This window comes from Poecilia formosa, unplaced genomic scaffold (genome assembly GCF_000485575.1).
Source record: "Poecilia formosa unplaced genomic scaffold, Poecilia_formosa-5.1.2 Scaffold715, whole genome shotgun sequence".
In the NCBI taxonomy this organism is placed as follows: Eukaryota; Metazoa; Chordata; class Actinopteri; order Cyprinodontiformes; family Poeciliidae; genus Poecilia; species Poecilia formosa.
This window is the reverse complement of record NW_006800654.1, coordinates 48,810-60,220: the sequence shown is the minus strand read 5'-3', so window position 1 is coordinate 60,220 and position 11,411 is coordinate 48,810. Positions and strand designations below refer to the sequence as shown.

At 46.6% G+C, this 11,411-nt stretch overlaps 2 protein-coding genes across 2 annotated transcripts in view; both read left to right on the top strand.

Annotated features, from left to right (window-relative positions):
- Window positions 1-5,214, top strand: part of LOC103131079 (alpha-mannosidase 2) — a 12,057-nt gene extending 6,843 nt beyond the window's left edge. The window contains exons 2-15 of the mRNA XM_016666368.1: window positions 87-288; window positions 371-568; window positions 2,196-2,310; window positions 2,465-2,532; window positions 2,601-2,769; window positions 2,839-3,075; window positions 3,153-3,275; window positions 3,351-3,465; window positions 3,545-3,678; window positions 3,853-3,994; window positions 4,063-4,193; window positions 4,309-4,503; window positions 4,823-4,933; window positions 5,005-5,214. Of these exons, the coding sequence (XP_016521854.1) occupies window positions 87-288; window positions 371-568; window positions 2,196-2,310; window positions 2,465-2,532; window positions 2,601-2,769; window positions 2,839-3,075; window positions 3,153-3,275; window positions 3,351-3,465; window positions 3,545-3,678; window positions 3,853-3,994; window positions 4,063-4,193; window positions 4,309-4,503; window positions 4,823-4,933; window positions 5,005-5,160 (2,096 nt within the window). The 3' untranslated portion in view covers window positions 5,161-5,214. The remainder of the gene's footprint in view (window positions 1-86; window positions 289-370; window positions 569-2,195; window positions 2,311-2,464; window positions 2,533-2,600; window positions 2,770-2,838; window positions 3,076-3,152; window positions 3,276-3,350; window positions 3,466-3,544; window positions 3,679-3,852; window positions 3,995-4,062; window positions 4,194-4,308; window positions 4,504-4,822; window positions 4,934-5,004) is intronic.
- Window positions 5,215-5,965: 751 nt separating this feature from the next.
- The window catches only part of LOC103131078 (protein asteroid homolog 1-like), an 8,162-nt gene continuing 2,716 nt past the window's right edge, over window positions 5,966-11,411 (top strand). Inside the window, exon 1 of the mRNA XM_007542637.2 lies at window positions 5,966-7,655. Coding sequence (XP_007542699.1) covers window positions 6,447-7,655 — 1,209 coding nt within the window. The 5' untranslated portion in view covers window positions 5,966-6,446. The remainder of the gene's footprint in view (window positions 7,656-11,411) is intronic.

The following is an 11,411-nucleotide window of genomic DNA, read 5'->3' as shown; positions in this document are numbered from 1 at the left end:
CTGGCTGGAGGCGGAGCTTAGGGCTGAGTCTGGCTGGAGGCGGAGCTAAGGCTTGAGTCTGGCTGAGGGTGGAGCTTATGGTTGAGTCTGGTACCAGGCCCGGTTTGGGACGCTGTCGGACTACTTTGCTGCGCTGCACCGGCGGCTGGCGGAGGCGAGAACAAAGTTGCCCACGCTGCGCGGAGACTTCTTCACCTACGCTGACCGGGACGACCACTACTGGAGCGGATACTTCACCTCGCGGCCGTTCTACAAGCGGCTGGACCGGACCCTGGAGTCCACACTCAGGTGGGCGTGTCCTGATGGGTTGAGGGGCCACAGCGCCCTCTGCCAGTCAATCTCATCGGTTCTCACCTGCTTCCCTTCTCAGAGCCACTGAAATCTTTTACACTCTCACGTTGGCTGAAATGCGTCGTTTCCGTGGCGACGGTCGTCTGGTCGAAGGGTTTCCAGCACACGAACATTACCAACGGCTGACAGAAGGGAGACGGAGCTTGGGCCTGTTCCAACACCACGATGCTGTCACGGGAACAGCACGGGACCCGGTGGTGATCGACTACGGAACCAGGTGACCACTTCCTGTTTCAACATGGAGGCTCTTTGTTTACAAAACTTTATCAGCAGGGTAAATAAAACCAGCTGCTGAGGTCAATCTCAACAAATCCAATCCTCCATTTAATGAGATGTTCTTGATCTACGCTAGCAGGTATGCTAGCTGCTACGCTAGCATCTACCCTAGCAGGTACGCTAGCAGCTACGCTAGCATCTACTCGAGCAGCTACGCTAGCAGCTACGCTAGCATCTACTCGAGCAGCTACGCTAGCATCTACTCGAGCAGCTACGCTAGCATCTACCCTAGCAGGTACGCTAGCAGCTACTCGAGCAGCTACGCTAGCATCTACCCTAGCAGGTATGCTAGCAGCTACCCGAGCAGCTACGCTAGCAACTACGCCTACTTCTGCCAGCATTTCACTTATGCAACTGCTTAAACCAACAATTAGAACAAAACAACTTGTCAGATGTAATTTGTATGCGCAGCCACAGTTTATGACAGAAATAATTTCTACCTTCATATCTACTTATGCAATTCAATCCAAATCTATTTAGAATAAAGTATTACTTTGTTGGCGTGCTCTTACAGTGCAGAGTAAAAAGTCTGACTCTTTGTGGCTCACTCTTGCTTGTCAGTCATATTTTAAAGTTGCAATCTTAAGTGAAGAATTAAAAACACTATACACAAAAATAATACATTTGATTTAAAATTTATTAGCATTTTGTTCTAAATTAAAATGAAATATGTAGCCTATGAATAAGGCTTGTAACATACCTGTCTTATCATATATCTATATTTTTTATTCTCGTGATGAAAACCTTGTCAGCTGTTTGTAGTTTGTTTTGGCATTAGCCTGTTTGTGTCTTATTTTTTCCTTCAAACTCTCTGTTCAAGATGCTGTCAACATGGAAAATGCTAAGAGGTAACTTCCTGTTCAACATCAGCAGATAGCTTTTAGTATTAACATCCCATCACATCCCTTCAGTTAGCGTTAGCTTTCAGAATTAACTCCCATTATTATTAGCATTTTATTGAGTTTGTTCACTTGGTTCATGTTGTTTCCATGCAGATTATTCCACTGATATTAACATGCTAGTGGCCTTGTACTACTTTCATAGCCAGTTCTTAGCCTGTTACCTTGTTAGGTTATTAGCATGTTTTGCATGTTATCAGTTTGTTAGCCTGTGGCTACATCTTAGCTTTTTTTTTATGGCTGCTGCTACTATTATCGTCTGGTTATTCTATTGCTGTAATGCCTGTTTTAATTTAATATTAGGAAGTTGTTAGCATATCATCACCTTGGTAGCCTGATTTTAACATCTAAGCCGTTTGTGACCTTGTTGGCCAGCTATTAGCATGTTGATACACTCTTAGTGTTATCTTCTTAACCTCTTGTTTGGTTAAGGTTAGCATGTCACTCTGTTGTTGCCCTGCTGTCAACCTTTGTCAATGTGTTACCAACCTGCTCTAACGATGATGTAGCATGCTTAGTCTGTTGATGGTCTGTTTGTGACCTGTTCTTATGGCGTTATCCTGTGGTGACAGTGCTGGCTTGTTGTTTTTAGCATGGTACCTTTATCATTAGTCTGCCGTATTTATTCTGTTGAATGAAAGAAAAGATGACAGCAGGTTTGTTTTACAGGTTGTTTCATGCCATCCTGAACCTGCGCCAGGTGCTGCTGAGCTCCGCCCACTGGCTAATCCTGTTGGACAAGAGCCAGTACCACAAAGACCAATCAAAACCCTTCTTACAAATGGTGACTGAACCGTTACCTCACCTGATTAATCTATAAGGCTTGGATTAATAATGAAAACTCAAACACCTGAATTTTGAAGTCTAATTTTTACATGACTGCTGCTCTGGTTGCACACCTGAACTCACCTCTTCTCACCTGCAATGTGTTTTTTCAGGATGAGGTGATTTCGGCGCAGGACGCTTTGCCTCAGAAGACAACGTTGACGCTTGGCGATGAGCCCAGGTGAGGATGTGTGCAGCTGTGTGAGGGTTCAGATATATATAGATATTGATTATTGGTGATTGCTGCAGGTCGGTGATCGTTTTGAACCCGACGGAGCAGCTCCGTACATCTGTCATCACGCTGGTGGTGGATTCTCCAGACGCTCGCGTCGTCGATGCAGCAAGCGGTCGACCAATGGCAGTGCAGGTCTCGGCTGTGTGGGCGGAGCCTAGTAAAATGTCTTCAAAAGCCTTCCAGGTGAGTGAGTGATTGATTAATCACAACAGCAGCAGCAGTTCTCTGACCTTCTCTGCTCCTTTCCTCCAGCTCTCCTTCACCGCTGAACTTCCTCCTCTGTCACTCACCGTGTATCATGTGATCAAAGCTCCGGCTGGCTCCGCCTCCCGGGCGCGCTATGTCGTTCATCGCCATGGCGACCCACCAACCGTCCACTCTGAGCACTTCCAGGTGTCCCGGCTCCAAGGAGCTGAAGCCGACTTGTCTCTGTCGCTTAGCAACAAGCACCTTCAGATATGGAGCTCCCCAGAAACTGGCCTGCTGCAGGTCTGGCCCTTCAAAGTAAAAGCCCGATCAAACGAAAAAAAAAAAAAAAGACAATGTTTGTTTTCATTCTGGAGCAGAAGCTGCAGCTGCAGTCCGGTCGGGTCCGACAGGTCCAGGTCCGCTTTCTGTGGTACGGAACCAGAACCTCAGGGGACCGCAGTGGAGCGTACCTGTTCCTGCCAGGAGGGGAGGGTCCTCAGGTGAGTCAGGAGAACAGATCTCTCTCGATCTTTCCCTCGCGCCCTCTCCCATGGTGTCTCTCTTGCCCCCTACAGGCCTACTCGTCCTCTGAACCCCCCCTGATCCGGGTCACTAGGGGCCCCATCTTCTCTGACATCACTTCCTGTTTCCCACACTTCACACACACTGTGCGGCTCTACCACCTGGACGGTATTCGTGTTTCTGGCCAGAAAGGAACTTCCTGTTCTGTTTCAGGATTTTCACAATAAGAGGTTCCTGTGTGTTGCAGGGCATGCTGGGAAATCCCTGGAGATCTCCAACATGGTGGACATCAGGTCAGAGACCAACAAGGAGCTGGTCATGCGGCTTGTCACTGATGTCGCCAGCGGCAACCGTTTCTATACCGACCTCAATGGCTTCCAGGTTCTAGCTCTTCCTTTATTGATCACCTTTTATTTTGAAGGTTTAGTCAGGCAACCAATCAGGAGTTTCCTTACTGACAGCTGAGTAGTTGCTGGTTGCCGACAGGTTGCTGAGTTGCTGAATGGGTGTTGTGTAGCTGGTTGGTTGTCATGTTGCTGACTGGTTGCCGTGCAGATGCAGCAACGCCGCTCGCTGGAGAAGCTCCCCCTGCAGGCCAACTTCTACCCGATGACGTCGGCGGCGTTCCTGCAGGACGCATCGAGTCGTCTGTCGCTGCTGTCAGCGCAGAGCCAGGCGGCGGCGTCGCTGCGACCCGGTGAGTGCTGCGCTGGAACCGGTGGGACGGTTCTGGCTGAGAACTGAGCTCCTTGTTTACCTGTGCAGGTGAGCTGGAGCTGGTGCTGGACCGGCGGCTGCAGCAGGACGATAACCGTGGTCTGGGTCAGGGGGTCACCGACAACAAGCCGACTGCCACCCTCTACCATCTGCTGCTGGAGGACCGGGGCGGGGCCGAGGTGAGGGGTCAGGGCTCCACCAGGTTACCATGGTAACGACAAGGAACAGGTTCTGTCCAGGAAAACCAGAACCGCCAACACGGCCCTCATGGTTCTGCTCTGCTCTATCCAACAGGAAGTGGGCGGAGCCTCAGTGGAACACCTGTCTCTGCTCGCCCACCTGGCCTCTCTCTCCCTCTCCCATCCTCCCATCACCATGGTCGGCCCGGGCGACGGCCAGCTGCGGAAGCTCCGCCCTTTCCAAGCGCTGCACTCCTCGCTGCCGTGCGACCTTCACTTGTTGAACCTGAGGACGCTGGAGGACCCGAAGGTGAGAGCTGAGGTCACTTCCTGTAGTCACTTCCTGTCTCTCCTCACAGTAACTTGATCACACCTGGCCAACGGGTGAGTCTGGGACTGAGAGTGCCCAGGGTTCACAAGTCCCAGCGGTCTGATCCAGTTAAGATCCTTTCTGACGGGTCAGAACAGATCAGAACCGGTGGGTCCAACCGGCTGGAGGAAAGAGATCTCACTCTGGTGGAAGTTTCCTCCCAGCAAAGTGACGCCTCTGCTGCTCATAGAAGATCTTCAGGGTTCTGCTGGTTCTGGATCAGATCCACTCTGATCTACGTTCTGTCTCTGACAAACAGGAAGCTGGGACCCCGTCACAGGAAGTGGCGCTCCTCCTCCACAGGAAGGGGTTTGACTGTAGCTCCATCCCCACCCCGCCCCCAGCCTGCTCCTGGAATGGCCTGGATGAGGTTGGACTTCCGCTGGACTCAGGTTTTCCGTCAGTTTTTTGGGTTTACAGATGTGTCTGTGTCTCCTGCAGCTGGACCTGGACGATCTGTTCGCTCCGCTGCAGTTCCGCTCGCTGCGTCGCTCCGGCCTCACGCTGCTCCGGGACCACGACCAGCCTGACTCCGCCCACCAGGCGCAGGAGCTCCGCCCCATGGAGATCAGCGCATTCCGCGTGGAGATCGACTGATGAAGCTGCAAGCAGGAAGTCTGGCTCTTTCACAATAAAAGGTGATCAAACACTGTTACTGTCTTGTTACTGCGGCAACGTGTGTAGAGTGTGTGTGTTTCCATGGAGACGCTGTGTTGCTGTTCTACCTGTAAGTGTGAATCTGGGTGGATTTTTTTGTGACCAAGGGAATTCTGGGAAATATATTTTTGTAAATTTCTTTGTTTTCTGTGAAACTGATGAAGAAAATGTGAAGGGTTCTGGTTCTGTTCTGGGCAAATCTGGTCCAATAAAAATTAAATTGTTGAAATGAAAACATCTGGAGTCATTTTGTGTTTGAAGAAAGTTGTACCTTGTTGATCCAATCCACATGTTCTGTTGGGTTTTGCTGGGTTCTGTTAGGTTCCAAGCAGAAAACTGAATCTTTCTAAATGGAAAATGGAGGATTTTTTTTAATCTTTATTTTATTTTCGTATCCTGACACATCGACTCACAAACATTCAGCAAACTTTTCAGTGAGACGGACTTGGGCCGGGCCAGTCCAATTTAACCGGGTTCAATACAGCAGGACTTCAAAAAGAAACTTCTTGTTGCTGACAATAAAAACATTTTCTGGCCAACCAAATAAAAAAAAATCACATTAGGAGTCAAGACACCTTTTATCTAGACCCAGTAATTATTTCCTTTCTAATTTAAATAAAGTTAAAAGTTGAAAAAACAACAAACACAAAGTTGGAGTGTAGCAGGAAGTGGCCCATTTTCCACCAAGTGGCCCATAACAGCATGACTACAGAGATGGCTCAGCATAACCTCAGCCGCTCTAGAAGCCTCATCACCCAGGTGGTTCTGGACGTCATGACCGGGCCGGGTCAGAACAGCAGGAGCTGCTGTTGACTGTGAAATCTGATCTTAGGTTTCAGTTTCTCAGGAATCATGTGACCAAACAGAGTCAGCCTCCGACCCTACCCTCAGAGAATAAACTGCTGAACTCTGATTGGTCCATTTCAGTCTTGCGTCTCAGAGAACAGAACCAAACGGACTCAGGGCGTTAACCTGCAGTTAGATGATCTGGATGTCTTCTCTCTGTCAGACTGGAGGAACTGTCACAAAGTCAAAGGCCAACTAAACAATTCAAACTACTGAATTGTTTAGTTGGCACCAGCAGCTGGGTTGATCCGACTCTCACTGGTGAAACAGGTTCTGGTCCTGTGGGTTCCAGTTTGGCAGCCTGCCTCCTTCCTGGTTCCTGGTAGAAGAGTCTGCAGAGGCGTTCAGCAACGTTCACCTTTCTGCAACCTTCAGAGACCATGGGCGTTAAGGGAATGAAGACTCTGGTTAAAGAATCAGGCACTTTGGAGGATGTTGGCTTCAAGAACAGCGCCGTCGTCATTGACGGTCCAAATCTCTACTATTCTCTGTATTTTAACTCCAAGCCGAAGCTGGACCAGCAACACGGAGGAGATTACTCTGCATTCAGAGGTCTGGTCTGTCAGTTCTTCAGCAGCCTGAAGAGCTGCAACATCAAGCCGCTGGTCCTTCTGGATGGAGGCGCAGAACCCATAAAGAACAAAACTGTTGAAACTCGTCTGAAAGACAAACTTCAGAAAGCAAAGAGACTTTCAGAGTCCAGGGCTGGCGAGTGGGACAACATCTTGCCTCCTCTGGTCAAAGACGTCTTCATCCAGGTCCTTCAGGAGCTGCAGGTGGAGATCCAGCAGTGTTTTGGAGAGGCAGACCTGACAGCTGCTCTGAAGGCCAATGAGAAGAAATGCCCCGTTCTGTCCAACGACTCAGATTTTTACATCTTTGATGTGCAGGAAGGGTTCCTTTCAATTGATGGGTTCCAGTGGGAATCTGTGACACAAGGAGCCATTCCTGCTCAGCGCTACAAAATCTCACAGTTTTGTAGATGTTTTAATGTAGATGAGCATCACATGCCCATCTTTGCTGCTTTATCAGGAAACGATTACTCACAGTTAGAAAAAGAAGACATCAAAAAGTTAATCGGAAAATATCTTGAAGCTCAGCAGCCAGGACAATCCTCTACTAGTCGACAGCGAGCCATCCTCAAGTTTTTAGGAGAGTTCAGGGGGAAGACGCCCGAGGAGGCTGTGACAGCAGCTCTGCAGCTGGTAGGCAGATCTAAGCAGGAGGACCTCGAACTTTACCTGAATTCAGCTCAACAATATGCCTTAAAGGAGCCACCTCGTCCCAACCTGCCTCAGTGGGTCATCCAGGAAATTCAGAGAGGAAGACTGACCTCCTTCGTCACATCTGTTGTGACCCAGAAGTCGATGACCTTGACTCCACTGGTGGAGGACTTCTCCCAGCCCAGCAGCTACAGTGCTTCCCTCCGGATCCGACAGTTCTTCTATGGACTGTTGCTTGGAACAGAGCTATGCACAGAATATGACCGGGAGGGCGCTGAAGATATGCGTCCTAAACAGGTCACCCCTGTCCTAGCAGGTGTGACACCAGAGGAGCTGCAGAAACTGGAGCTGGAGCATCTGAATGAGGTAAAACTGCTTCCCTCGGATCATGCTTTTCACTGATAAGATGTTGCTCCAGGTTACAATGAAAACCAATCAGTTAAAAGTAGAGGAGAAGCAACATATCACAACATCTCGTAACACCGACAGTAACATGCCAGAGCTTTAACATGCATGAGGTGTAACGAGTTACGGCTGTAATAAGATGTCAAGAGATCTTACACCCATAGCAACACGCTAGGAATAGTTAAGGAAATAAATAAGTCTTACCTAAGGTGAATCACTGAGTCAATCAAGAACAAATCAAAATGCATTTTGATTATTATTTTATTAAGAAATTAAGTAAAGAAAATGAGCAGTGACTCCCCTGCCTAGTCCAGGGAAGTGAAGAAAATATGAAGGTACATCACTTTTACTCCCTCTTACAGAGATGGAGAAAAAGGGAGAATCCCATCAGTTTCAGTTAATTCACAACTCTGGTATTTGACCTGCAGACTGTGACCCTGGACGGTTCAAACCCAGGTCAGAAATACCAAAAATACCTTTATTATGCGTTTCCAGCGAGCCGTCTCCAACATGGAGGGTACTTTGATTTGATTTGCTTTAATTGAATCATGTTTGGGATGCAACACGCCACGCAGGGGCACTGCCAGGAATTTTGGGGCCCCTGACAAAAAATTTGTTTGCCGCCCCACGCAGCTGCTGTTACAATTTTTTGAGTCTATTTGACCCATAAAAAGCGTCACAATTTTAAAGGCCTGCATCTGCCTTGCTTTCTGTGGTTCAATACTGATAATTAGCACAATATTTACTGCTCATGAATTTAACATCCAACAGTCCACATCCAGTATGCAAGTAGGTTGCTTAGATTTTTCTATTAGTTTTAGATACTGAAATGTCTCTACCAACAAGCAACAGTCTAAAGCAATGTGCAAAATACACATGAAACAATCCAGACTTCTCAAAATGTTTTGTAGTTGCATTTTATTCAAGCTGCAGTACATAACTTTAATAAAAATATGTTTTCTCCATATTTGTTAAAGCTGTCACCATGTTGTAGCAGTTTGTTATGAGACAGATAATCTGTGAAAACAATCTCCTCCATCTGCTTCCTGAATTACTGTTACTGGTTAACGTAATGAACCGTTCTGATCAAAACAACCAATCAGAACCAGCAGGATGCTCTTAGTGCTGTCAATCATCCTCATTCACTCACTGCTAAATGTGCTAATGGGGGAGAAACAACTTATTACAAGAAACTGTTTATCTGCCGTCATTGGTAGCTATGCTAACTAAACTGAGCATTCACAGTTTCAATCTGCATAGCTCTGTGCTAGGCTAGCTGCAGCACGGCACAAATCGAGGAAGGATGAGCAGGACCACATGAGATGGTGATTGACAGCACTAAAACTCTCCTGCCACTGACTGGTTGTTTCTGGCACTGGGAGAAGGAAGAGGAAATAGATTTTTCACAGATTACCTCTCACACCATACTGTCACAACATAATGACAGTTTTAAAAATATATGAAAAATATTTATATAAAAGTTACTGCAGCTTTAATTTCACTCAGGAGAGGGCAGGTCAGGAGGGACGTGGGTTAGAGCTGCTGCTGACTGACTCATCTGTTAAGTGGTAAAAGGTACAAGTTAAATATATGAATATGTTGGTAATTATTTTCCTTAATTCATTAAATGCTGTGAAATGGAGGTAATCAGGAGTCTGTAGCTAAGCTAACTATGCTAAATGGTTGATAATCTCACACAGTCTACCCACCTCTCTTGGAGAAAAACTGGGTTATAAATTAACACTATTGCCTTTTTCTCTCTCTCCCTCTTTTTTTTTGAAAACCTGATTTTATAACTTTTCTTAGCAGCAGAGTAACTGCCACAGTAGCCGCTGCATTCAGCTGCAGCTTCTACTGACTGTAGCTGCTTAGTCACTGTTAAGCTCCAAGCAGGAACGAACCATTTCATGCAGATCCAGGGGGGTTCATATCCGGGTATGATTCGTTCTTTGGTTTTTTCGTTTCAAAATAAAATTACAAAAACAAAACAAACATGTGTTCTTTTGTTTTTTTCGTTTTTAAAACGAAATTAGAAAAACGGCAATTGCAAAAATAAAAAACAAGCTGTTAATTTCAATTTTCATTATTTCATTATTGACAAGCGGTCTGACCCGGAAGTTCTCTCTGTCCGGCTTACCCAGGGGCCGTATCATAACAAGCTGAAGTTGGTTTCCAATTCCAGCTTCCAATAGCTAAAGGGCGATTCCACCTAATTTGTCACTACCTTCCGCATCTTTAATCGACTCTAGTTTAAAAACTACCACACCGAGACACTTGAAACTTAGATTATTCTCCTCTTCAAGCTGAATATTTAAAACCTTGTTTGGGATTTGTCAAACCTTTTCCTGATTTGTGAAAACTCGATAAAGTTCGATGTCAGGAGGAGGAAGAGGATCACTGGGAGATTCTGGGAAGCTGCATCCAAACCTGGAGCTGTGGCCTCTCCTCTGAGAGCCGCCTGCATGAAACAATGAAAAATTAATATAAAAAAAAGTTCACACTGCACGTAAGAAGCCAACTGAAGGGAAGAATATATTTCACGCACACAAATAATATGAATTTACAAACTACAAAAAGATCAGAGGAAGGGAATATTAGTAACTGGTATTGGAAGAGAACACTGTGTCAAGGTTTAGACCAGGGGCCACCAACACGGGGCCCGCGGCCCCCGGTCGCCCGAGGGGACCTTGTCATTGACCAAGTTCTAAAAATAGCCATTAGGGGGCACTGCCAAAAAAATATTCAATGAAATGTTTTGTACCCACTTTAAAAAAAGAAAAGAATAATATGGATTTTTTATTATCCAACCCTCTTTACTATTAGCAAAACTGTGCAGAAAAACCCTCTTTTTTCCAAAACGTCTTGTAGTAGCCAGTCTCTGGCGCTGGGCAGTCAGAGCTAAATGTCACTGGTCAGTTTATGTTTATTTGGCGGCTTGGCGCTTTTTCTGTAAGCTAAAAATGAATGAGCGGAGTTTGATCCCACTCTGGTTCTAACAGCGGTCATTTGGATCCCGGCTGAGCTTTATACCGTGTGCGGTTCTGGCGGGTCACATCTGCCACCCTGAGCGTCTCAGACTGCAGGTTAAACAATTTAATCTAGTCCCCAAAGAGGAAAAACTGAGCAAACAATGTTGCATCACTTTCTCCTCCTCTGGATGTCTGACACCACCTGAACCTGGGAATCAACATCCCGTCTTTCTACAGATCAGACGGGTCAGCTTCGCTTTCATGTCTATTATTTAGCATCGTTTGTAAAAAGAAAAAAAGTCCGCTGCTTTTGTGGTTTAGGTTTGTGCTGGTGAGGTGCAGACAGTGATTTTTTTTTTTTTTTGACCCGTCAGCTTTTCAGTTTGCGAAACCACAAAAAGGCTAATAAACAGGCGACCCGTCAGAACCGCGCAGGGTGAAAAGCTCAGGCGGATCTTAGGACAACGGGAGGAGCTCATTCAGGTTTAGCTCACAGAAAAAGCAAAAAACTAACAAAAGTAAACTGACCAATAGGAACACGTTAAGGATGGAACACGTTAGGGATGGAACACGTTAGGGTTGGAACACGTTAGGGATGGAACACGTTAGAGTTGGAACACGTTAAGGATGGAACACGTTAGGGTTGGAACACGTTAGGGATGGAACACGTTAGGGTTGGAACACGTTAAGGATGGAACACGTTAGGGTTGGAACACGTTAGGGATGGAACACGTTAAGGATGGAACAC